This window comes from Columba livia, chromosome 5, assembly GCF_036013475.1.
Source record: "Columba livia isolate bColLiv1 breed racing homer chromosome 5, bColLiv1.pat.W.v2, whole genome shotgun sequence".
Taxonomy (NCBI): domain Eukaryota; kingdom Metazoa; phylum Chordata; class Aves; order Columbiformes; family Columbidae; genus Columba; species Columba livia.
Window position 1 is genome coordinate 4,457,567 of NC_088606.1, and position 21,330 is coordinate 4,478,896.

General features: G+C 42.8%; 1 protein-coding gene across 2 annotated transcripts; it reads left to right on the forward strand.

Moving 5' to 3' along the window:
* Positions 1 to 48: 48 nt before the first annotated feature.
* On the forward strand, positions 49 to 20,906 carry GMFB (glia maturation factor beta). 2 transcript variants are annotated; one of them, XM_005511730.3, is made up of 7 exons: positions 49 to 305; positions 2,460 to 2,556; positions 3,104 to 3,153; positions 4,115 to 4,164; positions 5,213 to 5,295; positions 7,183 to 7,256; positions 9,794 to 13,651. In XM_005511730.3, the coding sequence occupies exons 1-7, from the start codon at positions 303 to 305 to the stop codon at positions 9,863 to 9,865; spliced, it is 429 nt and encodes a 142-aa protein (XP_005511787.1). In that variant the 5' UTR covers positions 49 to 302; the 3' UTR covers positions 9,866 to 13,651. The 2 variants fall into 2 exon arrangements, with proteins under 2 accessions (XP_005511787.1, XP_064919240.1); XM_065063168.1 differs by lacking the exon at positions 9,794 to 13,651 and adding an exon at positions 16,113 to 20,906 and having other exon boundaries at positions 96 to 305.
* Positions 20,907 to 21,330: the final 424 nt, after the last annotated feature.

The window sequence follows — 21,330 nt, forward strand, 5'->3', positions numbered from 1 at the left end:
GCACAGCAGGGGGCGGAGGGGTGCGAGGCGCTCCTTCTCTCCCTCCCCGGCGGCGCCGCGGCACCTGGATAGCCCCCGGCAATGAGGCGCTCCCCGCCAGCCCTTGAACCTTCCCGCTACCCGTAGGCGGGTGACACTGCCCCGCCCGGCTGGGGCAGCGGTGCTGATTGGCCAGAGGGGAGGGGGAGGCGGGGTCTCCGTCGCGCAGGCGCAGTGGGGTGCGCAGCAGAGCGAGGAGGCGGCGGTGGTTTCCGTTGGTGGCGCGCGAGGCGGCGGCGGTTGGGCGGTTGCACGCGCGCAAGATGGTGAGAGGAGCCGGTGCTGCCTGAGGGGAATTGGGAACCGGGGGGAGCGCAACCGGCTCCGCGGGCTCGGGGGGATCCCCTGCTGAGGCGGGAGGGGCGGCGTGAGGCCGGTGTCCCTGGGGGAAGAAGTTGTGAGGGGAGAGCAGGTGCTTTAGGGAGCGGCGAGCACCAGTTCTCCTCAGGGCGAGCCGCTGCTCTGGGGGTGCTGCCTGGGAAGGGGCCGCCGTGAGCGGCGTCTCCGGGTCGGGCTGTGCTCACCCGCCGCTCCGCAAGGAAGAGGACCTTCTGGGTTGTTTTGCTGCGGGGGGAGAGCGAAGCGGCAGCTGTTTGCGGAGGCAGCGGTGACCGGCCCTGCCGGCTACAGGGCTTCTGAAAATCTTGCAGTGTAATAGCGGTGTGAGTGGCGGCTGAGGGTCACCCACAGCAACCCCCCTGCTGCGCTGCTTGGCAGGTGTGTCTGCTGTCTGTGCAGCCCTTCTGTCTCTTAATTTGCTTCAGTTTCTATTAAATCAAGCACTGGTGAGCCAACTTAGCCCTGGTAGATGATCCAAATCTGCTGTCACCGTGTGTCTTGCAGGCGCGGCCTTCAACTTTTCTTAGGGATTTATGTCTGCGTGGCTGTCAAGGTGTAAGCAAGAGCCATGCTTACACAGCAGTGCCTGCGGGATGGTGTTAGGAAACTGCTGAGCCCGGAGGACTGGGAGAAATGCTTCAGAAAAGGGCATTTAATACAGAATATAACTTCAACTTTGAATTCTGGTGTGGTTTTCTGGTTGGTTTGTTTTCTTGTTTGTCTGTTGAGATCTTCTGAAATAGCAAAAGTGGATATTTATGATTTTTGTGGATCAGAGGGAGCCAAGAAAAATCTTTAAAGTTTAGGGTAAACAAGCAAATTAATGGATCTACACACACGGTGCTTGACCTGTCCTGTCACAGCAGAGCCCGGTTTCCTCTCCAGCTGTTGAGAGGAAGCAGAACGACAAGACTTTGTGCCAGAATTTGGTCAAGGTGGAAGTCTCTTTAGGAGTAAAAACGAACATAGGATATTTGCAAGGTGAATTTGGAAGTGGGGAAGGAGAGATGCTTCTCTGCTTTCTGAGGAAAATCCCACAAGCCAGTGTTGAATGCAAGGAGACAGAACTCAAAAGTTAAAAAGTAACTTTCTTCTGATATGTACTCAGTGATTTATCTGAATGATACAGTTCTTTAGTAGAGCTTGTGATAGGTAATCTTCCAAATTTTGTTTTTTTTTTTTTTTTAAATTTGAGCAGTTTTTTTAAGGAAGTCTTGAAGCAGTTGTTTTGGCACAAAAGCCTCGATACCTTAGGAATTTACAGATACAATATGAATAAGCTGGAGATGTTAAATAACTTTTCCTTTTCTAGCTGGCATGCATCTCTTAACTGTGGCTGTAGAGGTTGTGTGTATAAAATGTTGCTCAGGAAGTGATAGTGGTTGGCTTGGTACAGTTTAAAAATTGCATGTTTAATGGAAGATAACTTGCTTGTGAAATAAGCATTTCCTTCCCTATCTTCAGTATGATGACTAATATCTTATCTGGACACTTATTCTGAAAACTTGGAGTTAGTAACCTATAAGCACATGGGGGGAAGTATGAATGCTCTTTGATTAAAATGTAATAAATGCTTTCCGTATGTGAAAATCTCGAAAGTTTAGTTAGTATTTTTGTAGGTAAAAATAAGGGGTGACCCTTGATTGCTGTCTGTGTGCTTCTGAAATGCTAATAGTAGCTCCTGTTATTTTATATACTTAGATTACTTTAGCCAGTTTACTGCCACATTAGGGTCGTCCTTATTTCAGGACTTGTCTTTGCAAGTGAACTGTAAAAACTGTTTACTTCTGAGAGCTGTGAGAATAATCCCACTTCAGGAATAGCTAATAAATACTTCTAGTTAACTGTGTGGCTTTGAGGAGGGATATTAAAACAGGTAAGTGTTCTCTTAGAGTGTTTTTAAAAACTGCTTTCATCTGTGTTTTTTCTGGTTTGATGTTCAGAAACAGAACAAGCTGCATGTAGTTCCACTAAACCACTAAAGCAGGATTTATGCACACATATTCATGACATGGGGATTTTTTTCTGGTTTACTAGAAAGATTTACCTTTCCCTCCCCTCTGTCATTCCTTTTTTTTTAGAGTGAATCTCTGGTGGTTTGTGATGTTGCTGAAGACCTGGTGGAGAAACTGAGAAAATTCCGGTTTCGTAAAGAAACCAACAATGCTGCCATTATAAGTAAGTTAAAAACATGTCTGACAAAAATTGCAAAGTCTTGCAGAAAACCTGATCTTCTCTCTTCCTTCTCATTTAACGTTGCTGCTGTACCAGGTAAATGTGAGCCAAGAGGCTGTTTCTTGTATGAACTTCGATACTTCCAATTCTGCCTGTAATTTGAACAGTAAAGCAACACTGTTCTTATGATACAAGACTGCATCTGCTCTTAGTATTTATACTTAATTGTAGCTCAGAGTCTACCACTGGTTGTAAAATGATGGTAAAAAAATGTCAAGTCACAGTCATTTGAGTTTGTAAATTTCGTAGCCTCTAAGTAGGGGAATTTGAGGTTTCTGTGTGAAATTTGAGAGGAGTATATTGCGATGAACAGTGCTGAGTCTGTGCACTTCTCTTGCCATCAGTGATTTTGGGAAGTCAGGTGACAGACTGAAGAAGCAGAATGGAAGCACGAGGAATGCATTTATAGGGAGAATGTTAAAAAGCTTTGTGCATACATTGTATAGATCGATTGGAAAAACATTGATCTGCATTTTCTTTTGATTTATAGTGAAAATCGACAAGGATAAGCAGTTGGTGGTGCTGGATGAGGAGCATGAGGTTTGTTAAATGAATTGTAAATAAGAGTATCTTCAGCCTGCAATGTATTGTTGTCTCTAAGGTACTGCCTTAGTTTCAAATTGTTATCAAACTCTTAATCTAATTTGGGTCATGAGCTTATTTAAATGCATGGTCACTCTGCATGTAAAGCACAGCACTATTAATAGTGGAACTATGCAGAAGCAATTGAGTTGACTAATTAATTGCACAAAAAAGTTATTTTAAAGCTGCTATGATACAACTAGATAAAAAGCATCTCTGGCACCTTCTGGCTTTTTGAAGAGATTTCTGCTGTGTTTCCCCATAGATCTGCATATTTGACTCTGAGCTGATCTGCCATCAATTAGAAGCTGGGATTGCTAATCCTCTGCAGACTCTAAATTTGATAGGTGGCATAATAAGGTCAGCCCAGCATGTAGAGTTTCTTAATGGTACATAGGGCAAAATTAAATCCTTCCAAGGGATTTGAGCATTAACTGAAGCTCTTATTCCTAGAATGTAGAAGTTAATGTAAGATTTAGATAGAATGGGGACTCTTTTTTGCTTGCTCAAGAAGGAAGGACTGAGTTTTTCAAAAACACCATTTATGTAGCTGATTTTAACAGATACTTTTTGGTGTGTGCTTGCTTACTTCTGTTTAGCACTGGAGTCAGAAAAGCATAGTAGCTGCCAGCATATCCAACTAGAGCCAAAAATGTTGTCTAAACTCATTATGCCTAAAATAGAGATGATTATTCATGCTAACATTAATTCTATGTTTAGTCATATGAATCTATTAGCACACAAACTGCTTTCCTAAACTGATCTAGTAATTTGATTGAGAGATCATTATCAGTTCAGCTGTAGATGTACATCTGATGTACAGCTATTTCACAGTTCTGTTATTCTGCTTTAGCCTTCATAGTATACCTTCAAGTGCAAGGTCATTTGTTCAAATATTGCTTGTGTTTAATGTTACCAGGGTATTTCTCCTGATGAGCTAAAAGATGAGCTGCCTGAGAGACAACCTCGATATCCTTCTAATGCTGCTGGCATTTGGTCTTACTCACTCCTGGAAGCTGTTCAAAATGTTCAGAGTTGGACTTCACCTTTTTAGGCCAATATTTGCATGTAGTGTGACTTTACTGCTACTTTATTTGTGAGATAACCTGGGTGTCAGCTCTTGTGATACACCAAACAGTTGTCCCACTTGTTGAAACAATGACTGAAACACTTGAGCTTTTCCAAAGATTTTATTTTCTTCTAGACTAGATAAAGTTTGGGGAAGTAAAATGAAACCATGCTGCTGTTAATGTAAAGAAGTGAGTAAAATGTACCAGTTTTGTTTGTGGCTACTTCTAAATTTAGAAAAGTGCCTGTGTAACTTAGGATCCATTTCGGTACTTTGTCAGCATGTGGCCTTTGCTGTTTTGCTGCAGTTACAGATTCTGGGTGTGCTGTAGGCATGTGATCTGGGGAAGAATCCCTGTATTTAAAAGGAAGAAAGAGGCAAGTAAATTATTCTTTAACTAGGTGGAATAAGAGGGGTACTTAAGTTATTAGTGAAGAAAATATCTGCCTCCATTATCCTCAAAAGCCGGCTGGCACTATTCCACGTGCTGTTCTGAATCTTTCCTTTCATGAGCATAGTGCAGTAGGAGGCTACTAAGCAGGAGTGCTAGTGAAAACTTGAGTTAAAATTCAGCAAAACACCTGAAACAATGAAGTGCTTAGTCTGCAAAGAAAGAATTTGGCTTCCATTAAGCACGTTGGTGGGTGTGGGAAGTCTTTTTACAAAGCTGGGAAAGGAATATTTGTGATGAAAGGGTGATTTTTAACTCTCTGATGTGAAACAATAAGACAGCCCTGTCACCCAGCTCTGGTAGAGGTTGGTAAAGGCAGCGTCAGTTCTGAAAGTCAAATATGGAAGTGAAAACAGGAGAACAGTGAGAGTCCCTACCAAATTTAAAGCATCTCCTAGAATTCAAGACTTATTTGTGCCTTCATCAAGCTCTGATAACTGAGGATTATATCCTAATAAAATTGTTGATTTCTTAGTTTCTTTAACCTCAGAAAAAACATTTATTGTGTATAGTTACAAGTATCAACATGATGATGGAAGAGTTTCTTACCCCTTGTGCTTTATCTTCTCCAGTCCAGTTGGTGAGTGAACACTGTGGTAGCTACTGTGTGCTGTACATATGGGGATATTCTTTGCTATGGAAGATAAAATGAATGCTTAACACTCAAATAATGGTTCAGATACTTAAGGCTGGATTTGCTGATGCCAGTGCTGAAAGCGAGGCCCTATAAGGCTATGGCATCTGGAGACTTTCTTTGGCAGAGGGGAATCTCTAGTATATTAACTCCATCCTGTCACCCTCTTGTCAAATCTTGGGGAATCCTCAAAATATCACCAGACAAGGCTCAGGAAATGGGTGAGAAGAGGGCTGGAAGGTACCACCTCTTTTCCTGAGGGTTTCTGTTCATCTCTGTCCATCTTGCTGTTGGGATGTTAGCGACTGGCTGGGAAGAAATTCCTCAGAAGTACATGGAACCCATGTCTACCTGTGAAAGAAACAGGTCTCTGTAAAAGGGTTAGGATGGGATTTGAGAGGAAGGTTTTCCGGGGGGCCTGTATGTAATGGGCAGCAACAGAGGATGCTCCCAAACAGTGCTGTGATGTGAAGGTCTAAAGGATTGCAACAACTAGGGGTGAAAAAGGAGGAAAAAAGGGCTCTGGAACCCACATCTGGGCAGGTAAAAGTGCTGGGTGGACAGGCTGTAGTCAAGGAGAAAAAGAGTGTAGTCTTAGATTGTCCCAAATTTATACAGAGCAGTAGGTTCCTCTGCTTGCATCATATTAACCCTAAACATAAACCTAACTGTGCAGAAAACTCTGTAATTTTAATAGAAGCCAAATAACCTGTGACTTGGTTTGCTCTTACAGAGCTGAGTTGCTCCTGTGGCTTCCATCTGTGTTCTGAATTGTAATAGGGAAGCTTGCTGGTATTACTGGATTATCCTTGTTATCCCTTACAAGAAGATAAACTGATTGCATTGTTTTACCCTTCATTACTCAGAACTAGAATAACTAGGTAGGTAAAGAGTTGAGCAACTAGTGAGCATATTCTTCTGCAGTTACCTGAGCATCTTTGAATGTTCTGGGTGTTACGTGTCTTCAGAAGGACAGGTATTTTGTGAGTTAGAACAGCAAGAAACTTCCTGGGAGACCTTGAAGTAGCAAAGCAGGCAGACTAGTAGTACTTCATAGGAAAAGAGAGCTTACATAGTACTCTCTATTGATGGCAAGATTTAGAAGTATTATACACTCATATGTAGAAACTTATGAACAAGCAAACACTAAAGAAAAGCCCTTTTTTTTTCCTTGAGATAATGGTTAGACTGATACTGGAGTCAGAAATGAACCATTAGCTGGGACTTTAAACAGCAGTTACCTATAGCCGTGACTGCAGTGGCTCTGTGGTGGGGGTGAGAGGGGAGTCATTTTGAGCTACCAGTTAAGTTTAGAAATTTGGGGAGACATTAGGAGAAAGAACAACAAATTCAAACTGACTTGGTTTGTTCTCAGTTTAACTCCAGCTGGAAGGCATAAACTATAAAGATCTGTGTAAGTTTAACTATCAAAAACATGAGAATCTTCCAGAAACGGGAAGAGGGTAAAGAATTGAATGTAGTGTAATCAGCACAGTGCTGTGGTGGCGGGAGGTGCTGCTTGGTTGGCTGTTGTGATTCAAGTTTGACCACCGCAGTATTTGGTGGAACCTCTAAGTGGAAATACAGGTGCATGTTGAGACCACGAATTCAACTTGCACAACTATTACTTCTGGAAATGCTTTTCAAGTACCAGCTATGAAAGTAAGAGCAAGGATGACAATGTATGTAGAGAAACAGGTCACTTCTCTGGATGGAGACTTTAGCTTTCAGTTTGGATTATTCAAAAAAATAAAATGTTATTTTTTAAGTGTTGCAGTTTAAATAACTAGACAACCTCTTTATATATATGTTTTCTTTTTCACACAACTACAGGATGTAAGCCTGAACAACAGATGATGTATGCTGGAAGCAAGAATAAGCTTGTACAGACAGCTGAACTCACTAAGGTATAATTGAACAGCTGAAATAACTGTCTCCCCCTTAAATACAGGTTGCAGAAGCTGTTTTGTGTCCTGCTTGAACCTATTGCAAGAAGGGCATTACGAAACTTTGTAATTACAGTGGACAGATTTTGTTTTAGGAAGACTGAAGAGAGTGACATGTAAGGATTTGTGGAGTTTTAGGGTACAGGAAGAACAGTGTTCTCTAAAACTAAAATATCCATCAGTAGGGCAGATGTCTTTACTTTGGCAAATGAATTTATTGATGGGAAGAATAGACTGAAGTTGTGTGGTGTGGACTAGTTTTGCTAGATGGCTTATGGGTTGGATGCTTGCAGAACATAGCCTTCAGAATAAATAACCCATGTGCCGAGTGCTGAACAATTCTAAATCTTCCTGTGTTTGCCTCCTCCAGTACTGAGACCAGAATAAATCACTGCATTCACTGAGCTTAGGTGTACATATAAAGAAAACAAACCAAACAAACAAATAAAAAAACCAAACAAAAACAATAAGCAAACAAAAAAAAGCCACAGCTAATTGTCATTTTGAAGATCTTTGAAAACTCTGCTTAATTGGCACCTAGATTTCTTAAAGTTTTAGTTTCAACCAGTAAAGCCAAATAGAGTGAGTGGCCACTTCAGGTTTTTCATACAATATGAAGTGACTTCAGCATTCCCCAATAGCACCATTCCCTTTTGATCTTCCTTATCCTGACTGGGTACTTTTAACATCCCAGTAAAAATGTAATTTATGCCAATAAGAAAACTGTGAACTTCTCCCTCTTCTAGCTATACCCTGTGAGGAAGGACCTCTCTGCTTTAAGTTAGAGGTTGAGTTGACAGGGCTAAGCGGGGGGGAAGCAATCAGTACAGCCCCAAGAAATCTTTTTTTTAACTTTGTTGAAACTGCACAGCAGAGGCCTGAGAGCTTTAGCATCTTTGATAGAAAGGAAGAATTTGTTCAGGAGGAAGAAAGTTTTCAGTAGGTGAGAAAGAAGAGTTGATGAGAAGAAGGTGTAAGCCTGGGCACCTGCTCTATTGGAGTTACTCTCACCTGTCAAGAGGGAGAAATTCAGTTGGATCAGGGGTCTCTTATCTTCCTTCTGAAGCTGGAGAAGACAATCTGTCTCCAGGTTGCTTACTTGTTCTTCAAATGAGTTTCATTGTCCCCACTCATTGAGCCGTGTTTCATTTTAGCTCATGCTGCGACTTCCTCCTGCGATTTCTGCATGTGACTCAGCCGAGCCCTCTTATTTTTTCAGTGGCTTGTGTATTAGCTTCTGTTAAGCTGTTCTTTTAATACCAAGTTTTGTGGTTTTTATCCCTCATCTTTTACTTAAAAGAATCAGTATTAGTTGATAGTAGTGAATCACTGTCTGAATACAAGAAACAGTGTTCAGAGCCCATTCCAGCAGAGCTGGGGAATGAGGAAGAAAAGATACAAAACTTGAATTGTTTTCTGAAGAAGATTAAAATGGTGAAGTGGATGAGGACAGGATTAAATAGGAAGTTCTTTCCAAACAGCAGGTTCACTGGAAGACTTTGTGAGTCTTAAAAAATCCCATCCATTGTTTTGGCCTGCGTGCCTTTTGCAGCTCTCTGCTCCATACCCTTAGAAGGGCAGATAACAGATTTAGTGCCGGCAGAGCTTTATTTTCAGTGTTGTCAGAATGGTAACACCACTCTCCAGTGACAATATTTTTCTTGTATTTATTGCCTAGAAGAAGGCGTGTTTGAAAGCCTGTGGATCTGTAAAATTTACTTAACTGACTCTTCTGAAAAGATGATCTATTTGTGGGCATCTCGAAGACTCCAGTTAGTGATACAGGATTAACTGAGCCTTTTTTCAAGCACATTAACAACAAAAACCACACAAACAACCAAACAAACTCCAAACAAACCCAAAACATCGCTTGCCCATATGGAAAGTAAAGAGTATATTGGTGTCTCTGGTTTATTTTCTGTTTCAAGGTTTAAGACTTCTACAAAGGTTTGGGTTGGTGGTTTTTGTTTGGTTGGGTTTTTTATTCTGAGGTATCTTGGTTTTCTTAGAGGGAAAACAGTGTGCTACTGGATAATGTGGATTTGTTTCATTTCAGAGGAGGAATAACTGTCTTGGGCTGGGCAAATTTCCTGAACTTTGAGCTTAATTCAGCCCAGAGGTTAAATTAATTCGTATTCTTCAAACAGAATATCTTCTTGCTGAGATAATGCATGTGAGATGGTGCCATTTCAGAATAACTTTAAAATGTAGTACATGTGCTGTTCTTACCTAGTTTTAAAGAAGAATGAAGTCTAGAAATAGGAATTATGGAATTGCTCAAGTTAGTGATCTTCCTTGCCACTTAGTCTTGTGTATTTTCCACTGATGTTACTTTAGAACATTAACTGAACCTTTCAAGAAAGCACGTGAAAACCGCAGCTTGGTTCCTGGTTTATTATGGCTCAACCAACCTGTGTGGCAAGGTGTTGATTGCGTTGTATGCTTATCCCTTCCAAGTACCATCACCTGAAGAATTTACACAATGCAATTTTGTTTAGGTATTTGAAATAAGAAATACAGAAGACCTAACTGAAGAATGGCTGCGTGAGAAACTGGGCTTCTTCCATTAAGAAAACCTCCGAAAATAAGTATTTATGTACCATCCTGATAATACTGGAACCAGACATGAATACTTACATCTAAAAAATGCACTGTATTTACATCTGTCTCCTGCAGTATCTCTCTTGTGCAAAGGTTGTGCAAAGAATAGCAGGTCTGTCTCCTTGAAGTAACAAGTCTTTGCAGATGTTTCCTTATCTGTACCTGTTAAAAGGGAATACTCCTCTGCAGGGACTCCTTTTGCACTCCTGTGACTAATATTTCTATAACTAAATTAGTTCAGTTCTGGATTTATAACTATCTACGAACATAATTTGGAAGCTGATGCTAACTTCTTCTGAGCTACAAATGCATCCTTATGACATATACTAGCCATTTATATGCAGAAATTGTGTACTGTCACGTAATTTTCCGACTTTTTGACTTAACGTCTTCTCAGTTTTGAAAACTACTCTCTGGAAGCATTTAATATCCAAAAGACAAAATCCTTGTACTGCAAATCCATCCGTTTGCCTTGCCATCGAGTCCACGTGAACTTTCTCAAATTCTTGGAATTAATTTTTGTCATTCCAGTAATTCCTCAGTTGACTGAGTCAATCTTACAAAATTTCAGGGCACAGCTTTGACTGTCCAGTTCTCATGCTGATATAGTCTTACAGGAACTAGATGATAACTAAGGGCTGAACTACAACTCTGGCTACTCTCGTACCAGATGTTTTGCATATATAACTTCCTACACTGTTAAGAACTTTACCTCTTTGCTCATTTCCTGTTATATGAACACCTGGTAAAATACTGTGTGCCTTTAATTTGTTAGCTTTAAAATGACTTGAGAATTTTACACTGCCACTTATTACAAATTTGGTAAAAACTTTGTTAAAGAATCCAAGTAACATTTTTTTCTGAGTGCCTGGTCTTGCAGTTGACATCTGTTAAAAAAGAAAGCTAACCTCGTTTTCTTTGAAATTCCAGTCATCTACTCCATTTGTAGGAGTCAGGAGGTTAAAGCTTTTCATGATTATGAATGATTTCTATCTCTTTTGTTATAAAAGCTGGCCACACATAGCTTTTGAGTGATTACAGTCTCTTTCTTAACTGCTTGTTGGTCAAAACTACATTCCAGATAAAGCTTTTGCATAAGTGGTAATTTGATTTTCATTTACTTACGGTTCATCTCTTTGAAACAACAAATATTCTAATGTGAAAATAGTATTTAACTTTTATATATGACCAGTCTTTTTACAGGTCTGTTTTATATTCGCTAGAGTAGTTGTCTGACATGGGACGCGTTCGGCCCATGCGGTGGCAAAAGGAGTTGCTCATGTGACAGTATCTCACTATCTTGCTCATGAGTGTTTGTTGTGCTTCTGAATCAGTATCTGCGTGAGAGCAGCTTCCTGTTGATAATGTACCTTAAAATACAGCTGCGCTAACAAATCTGTTTGCTGGGAAGGAATGCAGTGTTAAATTTGGAGGCCAGTATTTCATGCTGTGAAACCTTTGCTGAAAGGAGGTTTATTTTTTGTTTGTAAACATCTGTTGTGTTAGTGTTAAAACACTAATTCCTCTAAAATCACAGGGAATTCATTTGCAAAGGTCCTCAGTGTTGGTAAATCTCTTCTTAGTTTGATGTTACTGCTCATTTATTTGTGTACTAATCTGACTTCAGAGGAGCTTTTCAAAGTACGTGTTAGAATGATCCAATTAAGTTGGTCTTTCAGTGCAGGGAAAAAAATGCTTGTAATTAAAATTACATTTCTGTGTTAACGTAGTGAACTGGAAAAACAATTTCACTTCCCTGGACAAAAAAAAATGTGGATTATGAAACTGTTGCTTGATCATTCTGTACTACAGATCAATAAAAAGAATATCTTTTGTGACAAACGTTGTATGAATAAGACCTTGGCTTAAAGAATAATGTCATTCTAAGCATCAGTCTTGAAACAGCAAGGATCTCGTTTTGTTGGCATTGTGCTCACAGGCATGTCAGTACAGCGCGGGGGACAGGGAAACTGCCACTTGTACCGTTCAGCTTGATTGGCAGTGGGGAAAACTGGATTAATCATCTTTGTTATTGTACTTTGTACACTGGGAGGCTGCCAGCATCCAACTGCTGCTTGCACAGGTCTTGACAAAAATAACTGTAAAAGGGGCCTCTCTCCTTCTCTCTCGGGAGGAGGAGGGAGGAGCTGCTGCAGTCAAATGGTTGAATTTGATTCTTCATCTCTGGATCACTCCACCTTCTGCCAAGAAAACACTGGCTGTATCTTCAGTCCAAGTTCTTTTCTTGTCTCTTCAGGCGTTATTGTTGCCTCCACTTAAGGACTTTCTGCCTTGAGTGCTGCCCCACAATTGCATAGAGCGAACAAATCCCCATGAGAGCATTAAAGCCATTTTCTTGTGAAAGGTGATGTTGGTGCTGCTCAGCCCACCAGTACTGTTCTTCAAACAGCTCTTCTTGGCAGCTGTACGTCCGTCCCCTCTCCGAGCTGTGGAGCTGAGGAAGCAGCTGCAGGTACCTGGAGAACCAGCATGCAGAGGATGTTTGCTGCTCTAGGCTCCGTTGTGGTTTTCTTGTTTTTAATGCAGTGTTTCGACACAACTGGCTGCTGCTTACTGTCCTAGGCTCTTGAGATACAGGTAGTGCTAATACCTGATTAAATAAAGGCATTAATTATGTCAAAATCCTGTGCAGATCATACTTGTTTTCATAATGTACTCTTCCCACCTTTAGAACTCTCTTTTCTGTCCTGAAGAGAAGCAGGAGGCAGATGTGTCCATGTTCAGAAGGCCAGTATGTTCTGACTGTGCTTTACTCGTGAGTTGCCCATCTGTAATCGTACATTTGTCTTGAATTTTCAGATCTCTAAAGAGGGTTCAAACTAAAGGACAACATAAATTAATGGCACTTATAGGAGCCTTTGTAGCTAAAGGTCTGAGAGTCAGCATTTTCCATTGGAGCTCCTATTTTTCAGGAGTTGGGTTGGCCATAGAATTCTTGGCCTGGAGTTAAAGTTAGAGGTCTCTCATAAAGGGAGACTTCTGCCACAATTAATCTGGTTTGCTTTAAATATTGACTAGATGGCAGGGATACAGCTTTTGTAATCCTATTAATTGATGGTAAACTGAATTAAAGCATGAGTTTGCATGTCAGCCTATAAAATGGATTTGTATTGTTTGAATTTTTTTAACAAAAAGTATTTGATGGTTTAAGTGTGTTTCTAGGATCATGAGTGCTGTTTTGATCTATCAAACAAGGCAATAATGGAGGTGTCCACACCTTTTCACTTCTCCAAAGGAGCGTCTTCTGCGTTTGTACCAGGGTTCCATCTTTGTATCTTTAGCTGTAAAATAGCTAGTCCAGAAATCAACGTTGAACTGGTAACAGGAGTCTGAATCACACATGCAAAAGCAAGGGAGTTCAGTTCCTCGCTTCAGCGCGCTCAAAAAAGGAAATGTCACGCAACTATCTTTTCTTTTTTAATAGATACATCTAGTAACTGTGAACTGGGGGTATGATGGGACACGAGGAGGGGCACAGTGAAACTCTTGCTTTTGTTACGTGATCCGGACTCTGCGTAACTTGTGTCCTGTGACATGGCAGGGTTGGCACCAGCGCTGCGAGAGGTTCACGGCCAGTTTTGAGAATTTGGCAATTCCATGAAAATATCAGTAACCAGTACAACTTCCACACGCTGTTTAGTCTCTGCTAGTTCACACTGCATGTTTACTTTAAACCAAATCTTTTTTGCTAAGCATGGTGCTTGTATCGGTTTAAATAAAATGTTTAATTAAGAGGTTCTGTTGCCCTGTTTTAATTGCACAGTATCACATCTATTGTGAGTGTCTGACAGGGATAAAGCTTTGAATTCTAGGTATGACCTTCTCTTCTCAGCTTCTTGGAGTTTGCTTTGGACTTGTAGCATGGTCTTCAGTCATTAATGTGCTCCTTCACTTGCTCTTCTACCTAAAATAATTCCTCTTTCCATCTGCTGTGAAGGGTGACAGCAAAGGAGAGGAGCTGATGGAGTGCGGTGGGACAACCGCTGTCCCCCCTGGCTGCTTTGCACCTTGCTGTCCCAAAACTCGGTGTGTATTCTTGTCAGCTGTGAGACAGCGTGGGGGCTCGACTTCATTCTGAAGCGCCACTTAGACTTCCATGTTTCACCTCTCCCACCAGGTCAAGGCTCCCGGCGTAACCTGGAGCTGTGAAATGCAATGTAACTGAATGCTGTTGGAGTAGTTGTGTAGGAGACCCCAGGGCTTGAAGGAGTCAAAGGAACTTAGTTGCACCTCTTCCTTCTCACAGTTGTTGGCTCATCTCTTTCTTGCCCACAAGACCCCCAGGTTTAATTGATGATGACGACTGTTTCTTCCTTTCCTGTCCTTGGAGATTAGTAGTTTATTCAACAATATTTTAAAAAAATAAAGATAATACAAGGAATTTAGCTTCGGTAGCTGATGTACATTGTTTTTGCCGATGCTGATTAAACATGATAGAGGTCAACCCCTTCTCTTTCAGGCGAGATTGATCCGTGAAGGAGAAAATGCGCAGCTGTTTCAGCTCTGGAATGGCATCTTGGTCACCTCAATGTGTTGCAACAAAATGTGTTGCCAAAAGCTATGAAATAAAAATCAGCTGAGCTGCTGTGGGAGAAGAATGGTTCTCAAGAACAGCTGATGAAAGGGAAGGAGGGGAAAAATAAAAGGAATAAATAGCTCTCCCATCAGAGGGGGAGACCACCTGTGGAGTCCTGTTCACTCAGTGTGCTTAACTAGAATATGAGGTGATGGTTTACTGGTCCTGCGAGACCATTGCGATGGTAAAAACAAAAGCTGACAAAAGAAAATTGCAAGGAGATAGAGGAATATGAAGTGAAGGGCAGCTGCTTTCCTTCAGGAAAGGTCATTGATTTGTAATAGCTATTTGAAAAGGGCAGTTGAGTGCTTGTTAAAGTCAAAGCAAGGGAAGAAAATAGGAAACAAAATGGAAAAGCAGTTCAAATCTGCAGTGTAGCCTGTGTATCGCTCATAGCTGCTGCTTTCCAGCTGTGTAACCGGGAGGAGTTCGCTACGGGGAGCCCTGGACTTGGCAGGGTCTTTGGGGATGATGCAGAGAAATAATCTAGTTGGTTCTGGGCGAGCTGGAAGCAGAGCTGCGGCAATTGCTGCCTGTATGAGTAGAAAATAGAACAGGATTTGTCCATCTTCTAAGATGTGGCTGGTTAGAAAAAAAAGTGAGCTCAGCTTTGTGTGGGAAAGCCTGCAGAGAAGGGTTTGGAGTCCTTAGGTCCTTCTACATGTATGACAACTACCTCTACCAAGTGAAGGAAGAGCTGTGGAGATGGTACCAAGTTTGTGGAGTAACTGTTACAATACCTCTTCTTCTCCAGAAGGGTATTGAGCCCAGGGAATCAGTCCTGTGCGCTGAGCTGGCGTCCAGGCTGGTCTGGGCACACGGCTTAAATTGTAACTGCTGGGGAAGAGGGAATTTTTCATGGATCCAAGAGGAAGCCCCAACGTTCCTAAAGAGCAGTTGCTAACCGCCAGATATGCAGGTGTGTGGGTTCCTGTAGCTTAGCGAGGAAAAGGAGTTGTAGTTCTCAAAATATAGTAACAGTCGATCGGGGCATTGGCAGCTTCTTTCGGGGCTGTTGTGTAAGGCAGTGGGCTGCATTGATTTGTGCTGTATTCTAGGTGTTTGGAGCTCCATTGCCAGCCATGTTTCAATGAATACAACAATTCTGAAGCACAAGGAGCCCTGGCATTAGCTTTAAATTTCTCCAATTAATACATATTGGTATCTGCCAGGACTCTATACTGAAAGGCTGAGCATAAGGCTGAGCAATTACATATCTCAGTTTTTTCCTATTAACGCTCAATTCTCATTCTGTGAAAAACAGTGAATATTCCCTAGTTGTGGTTAGGACACTACTGCATGAAAAATTGTCTTCCCATCTGTGTAAACTTGGCCACTGTTCCTCTCCCAGTTCTCGTTTGTTCTTCTCTATCTGCTGTTCCTTTTGGTGACACTAAGACGCTGAGCTCTCATGGGGAGAACAGGCTTTCTACTCTGGTGTGTATACATGGTATCTTGTACAGCCTTCCTCTGTGTCTTTTCTTAATGTGCCCATAAAGTGAAAGAGATGATTTTAATACATTTGCATACACGTAGTTAATCAGCATGGTCCGTTTTGTCATGCCACAGGGGGGTTGTCTCCTCCGGACTGTTTTTTTGTTGTGCTTGGATTTTTTCAGGGACTGGGAATGTACGCTGGGTTAACCATGTTCACCCTGGGTGGTGAGTGAGACGTCTCATCCGGAAGGTGATGGAGCTCGGCTGAAACTCCCCTGACAGCTCCAGCCGTTCCTCAGCAGGAGATGGAGCGGAGCACAGAGCAATTATCAGCCAGAACGACTCTGAATGCAGAACAGATGCGAACGCTGGGGAAACAGCATGACTGTCTTTCATGGCAAATTTACTTCTGCAACGGGGAAGTCCCATCAAGGCTTTTTGAAAGGGGCACTGTTAACCGTTCCTGCTGTTACGTGCTGTGGCAGGCAGCTAGTAGTATGAATGCAGCTTCTTTTTCCTTTTCCACAGTACTCGACTCAACAATTAATATAATGCACCCTTGAAATCCCCCTGCCAAACAGCATCTGTTGTCGTCACCTCTTTTCTGCAGAAAATGGGAAGAGCGCAGAGGAAAATGGGGCAGAAATTGTTCAGTTGAAAGGGAAAGGGGCACCAGCCATCCTGCACTCTCACTGAGGCCTTAGAGGGCAGAAGTAGAGCAGAAAGTTAGGGGTCAGTGCCCTTATTGAGCTGAACAGGGAACAAAAGAGATTTAGCGTTTCTTCAAAAGAATATCTAATTTTAAATATCTGCCATTGGAAAATGCTGCTGGATAATTGGGAGAAGAATGTGCGCGCCCTGCTCACAAGCGCGGCCTGCCTGGCCATCTGCTCCGACAGCGACAAATCCTGGATTGATTTGCGAACGTGATTAATTCAGCCAGGACGACTGGATCAAGGGATCAGCGAGAGACAATATTTCTACCTTATCTCCAGCTGTGAACGTGCAACTGTTTGGTTCAGAAGTGCAAAACAAATTGTGTAGCTGTATTACTGCCAGAATGGAAAAATAGATACATCCACTCAACAGCTCTGTTTTCCTTGAATGGCCCATTCCAAGGTCTATAACCACGTTCTAACATAAACGCAGTTTCCCCGTTTGAGATGAAGCGGAGCTGTTCTCATTTTACAGAGAGCTTCTGTCTCTTTAGTCCATGTGTCGATGCTGCTGTCGCTCTTCTTGCTGCAGTTTAGTCCTAAGATCTTGGAGCTGCTGGCTCTGTGACCTCATCCATGTGGCCTGGAGAGGCTGATTTGGAGGGTGAGCAACCCACCCACCCACCCTGCTCCTTGTGCCTGAGGTTACTGATGGGGGAACTGGTGCGTGGAACTTCGAATCCTGGAGTCCATTTGGGGCCCCTCATGACAAGAAAGACCTTAAGGTTGTAGTGAGGAGTGGGGGGTCAGGCTCTTCTCCCAAGTAACAAGCAATAGGATGAGAGGAAACAACCTCAAGTTGCGCCAGGGGAGGTTGAGGTTGAATCTTGGGAACCATTTCTTCCTGGAAAGGGCTGTGGGGCATTGGAACAGGCTGCCCAGGGCAGTGCTGGAGTCACCATCCCTGGAGGGGTTGAACAGACACATAAATGAGGTTCTCAGGGCCATGGGGCAGTGCCAGGGGTGGGTTAACAGTTGGACTTGATGATCTTGAGGGTCTCTGCCCAACCAAAGGGAAGCTCTTAAATCTTAAGAACAGCTGGGGGGTGAATATCCATCACTGGTAGAGCCTTGAGCTGCTTTGATAATACGGATATAGCTGGAGAGATCAAAAGCAAGATTTGTAAAGGTATTTAGATGTAGATGAAGGCTTTTGAAATCCTACTTAGTATGATTTAAGGGCGTAAACACACATTAGACCCGAAGGTGCCGTATTTGAGGCCACACGGGATTTCTGTGGGAGAACACAGAGACCAAAGTCTCCCGACTCTTTTTTCTCCCTCCTACATTTTCAAGTGTGCTGCAGGTCTGGGACTGCAAGAGCCACCTGGGGGAAGCGTGAGGTTGTGAGAGCTGGGCTGTGTCTTTTGGCAATTGACAAGATACAGCCCTAAACAGCTGATTTTTTTTGGATACAAAGCAGAAACCACATGTATCTTCCTTCCTTTTGGGCAGGAACAATAATGATGTCACATCTGGCAGAGGACTGAACGCCTCATTTGTCCCAGCGAGTATCTGCCCTGACTCTACCTTGGTGCAATTTTACCACCATATCCAGCGGTGACCGTGCTTCTGCTAAAACAATTAGCAGTGAAATTAACAAGGGAGGCTTTTTTAGGTGGTGTCATTTGGGACCGGATGTAACACCATCTTCAAATGCCACCACTATGGTTTCAGCTTCTCTTTATTCAGGTTGATGTTGCTGCATCAGTTTATAATTGGATCAGAATTTAAAGTTATTCAATGAAGAGTAAGGAGCAAGGGTGGCGTTTTCAGCATCAGAGCTACTGCAGTTGGGCTAACACAGAAAGTTTGGGAAAATCTCCCTCTTAGTTCATTAATGGGCAGCTGAATCCTGAAATGTGTTTTAAAATAGTTCTTGAAAAAACAATTATTGCTCCCTTTGCCGGATCTCCCAGGCGTATTATGCCATGGGCTCAGAATTGTATGGAGCTCTACCCAGCAAGAGAGAAACAAACCCTGTCATTAAAAGGACAGGTTGAGTATTCAGTGTTTAGCCTATTAAAAAAAGCCCTGTTGCCATCTGACAGTAAATGTTGGAGGGATTGAGGCCACGCATGGATTCCATAATGAGATGTGGGGAGATGCCTGGTGGCGTCTGCCATTTGAAATTGAGTTTTGAATATGACTCTTGTCTGTCTTGAGAATTTCTTTCATGTGCAAAGGGATTTATAAAGTGAATTTGTTTACGTGGTCACATACATAACAGTAGAGTCTAAACAGGGATTCTAAAGATGAGTTAATTAGCGCAACAGGAAAGGACGTTTGCCGGTTCGGAAGGAAGCCGGTGCATTCAGAAGCCCTTGGATCTTTTCATTCTGCTGATCAAAGGCCGAGCAGTGAGCCAGCACCCTCCAGCCTGCTGTCTGTTAGCACGTCGATGAGGTGGGTGCAGAGGCTCTGTACTTGTGCTGCTCCCGACGGGTATTTCAGAGGCGAGCAGGAGGGTGAGCTCCGCTAGACTGCGTCACAGGCACTCAGAGAGCTGCTCTCTATTGAGAAACACTCAGATTTTCCTCTCCTGAAAACCCAGTAAGTGACGGCTTTATTTGCATCAGCAGGATCTTAATTACTGAGTTCAACAGTTGTCCCTGATATCTATAACTGAAATAACTATGTTTTTTCCCAGGGATATTATTTTTAATGTTGAGGAATGTAGTTACCCCATGCGTTTCTACCATGGTAATTCAGAGAAGTTGCTGTGTAATCATCCCTCACAGGCCTGCGAAAGCACTGCTGTTGGACCTGCCACCGCCGTCTTTCTTCAGCTAAATCTTCCATATGAACAGACTGTAACACACTGAATTTTGTCTGATTAGATGACTGTTTTTCAATAAGGACCTCATTAATGTTTACAGATATATAAAGGGTGAGTGTCAGGAGGATGGAGCCAGGCTCTTCTCGGTGACAACCAGTGGTAGGACAAGGGGTAATGGGTGCAAACTGGAACACAGGAGGTTCCACTTAAATTTGAGAAGAAACTTCTTCTCAGTGAGGGTGGCAGAGCCTGGCCCAGGCTGCCCAGGGGGTTGTGGAGTGTCCTTCTGTGCAGACATTCCAACCCGCCTGGACACCTTCCTGTGTAACCTCATCTGGGTGTTCCTGCTCCACGGGGGGATTGCACTGGATGAGCTTTCCAGGTCCCTTCCAGTCCCTGACATTCTGGGATTCTGTGAAGGACAAATACTTGAGAGGGATTTAAGATGAGGTGAAAAGACACTGGCATTTTCCCTTGGGATTCCACTCAGGATTAAACTCAATGAGTCCACGTGAAAAGGAAAGCGCATGAAAAGCTGTAGGCCGCCTCCAGATCTCCACTGTGTCCTACGTACACTGCTTGCAAAGTTTAATCAGAGAAAATTTTGAGAAGATACTCAGTTGTTTGATTAGAGATCCCATATAAATGGACGAAATGAGAATCAACTAGACCCTTTTCTACAGAATTTGCTTTTCATTTCCCTTTGTGTTGTCTTAAATAGATAATCTATGATACAAGAAATCCCTCAATGAACAAATCTTTGTTGCACAAGATTATAGCTGCCTTCCATTTCTCCTGACAGGATAATTGCGGTTGAATGGTGTGTAAAGCATCAGAGGTAGTAAAACTTTGCATACCTTGAGGCACAACCAGTATTAGTTGCAAATGCAAGTACATGGCTGACACACCTTTTTATTTCTGCTACTGCACATCCCGATTGCACAACGTTGTGTCGTACAAGAACACAGAATGTAATTAGCAACAGCCTTGTTTATTGTGGTGTAGAACAGATGATTTGGTTCCCTTTTCTTGCCCTGTGTTTCGGCTAATACGGATCATACATCCCAATCCAAACCCATCAGCATCTGTAACAGCTGGAGTGCTCTGAAGGAATTTACTGCTGCAATGACCTGTGTATTCAAACAGCCAGCGATGGTCACTAAATCTGGGTCCCTTTTAGAGTAAATATCTACCTTGAATGGATCAAAGTGTTTTCCACATCACAGTGCAAAACCAGCGTTGCCCAGTCCAAAGGTGTAACAGCATCTCTGCACATATTCTCTGTGCCTTTACCTCCCACAGCTTTTCTGATGCAAATGACCCTTCTGGATGGCTTTGGAAAAGCCAGAAATCGGGAGTTTAAATGCTGAACGTCAGGTCTTCCAGCAAAGTCCATCAAATAGCCTTGAGAATAAGTGTATCCGTGTGGCCTGAGGCTACTCAAAGTAAGAAATAAACAGTGTGTTTATAAATAAGGCCAAGTGAAGTATCATAGAATCATTTTGGTTGGAAAAGACCCTCGAGATCACCAAGTCCAACTGTCAATAGTAGCACTAAACCATGTCCCCGAGAAGCTCATCTATGTGTTTTTGAACCCCTCCAGGGATGGTGACTCCAGCACTGCCCTGGGCAGCCTGTTCAATGCCCCACAGCCCTTTGGGGAAGAAATTGTTCCCACATCCAACCTCAACCTCCCCTGGTGCAACTTGAGGCCGTTTCCTCTGCTCCTGGCACTTGTTCCTGGGGAGCAGAGCCCGACCCCCCTGGCTCCAAGCTCCTTTCAGGCAGTTCAGAGATCAGAAGGTCTCCCCTCAGCTCCTGTTCTCCAGCTGAACCCCCCAGGTCCCTCAGCCGCTCCATCACACTTGTGCTCCAGCTCCTCACCAGCTCTGTTCCCTTCTCTCC

Bases quoted from the DNA above. Each gene is read 5' to 3' on its own strand.
- GMFB (XM_005511730.3), top strand. The intron at 3,154-4,114 runs GTTTGTTAAATG...TAATGTTACCAG, and splicing joins TGCTGGATGAGGAGCATGAG to GGTATTTCTCCTGATGAGCT. The intron at 4,165-5,212 runs ATATCCTTCTAA...CTCAGAAAAAAC, and splicing joins CTGCCTGAGAGACAACCTCG to ATTTATTGTGTATAGTTACA.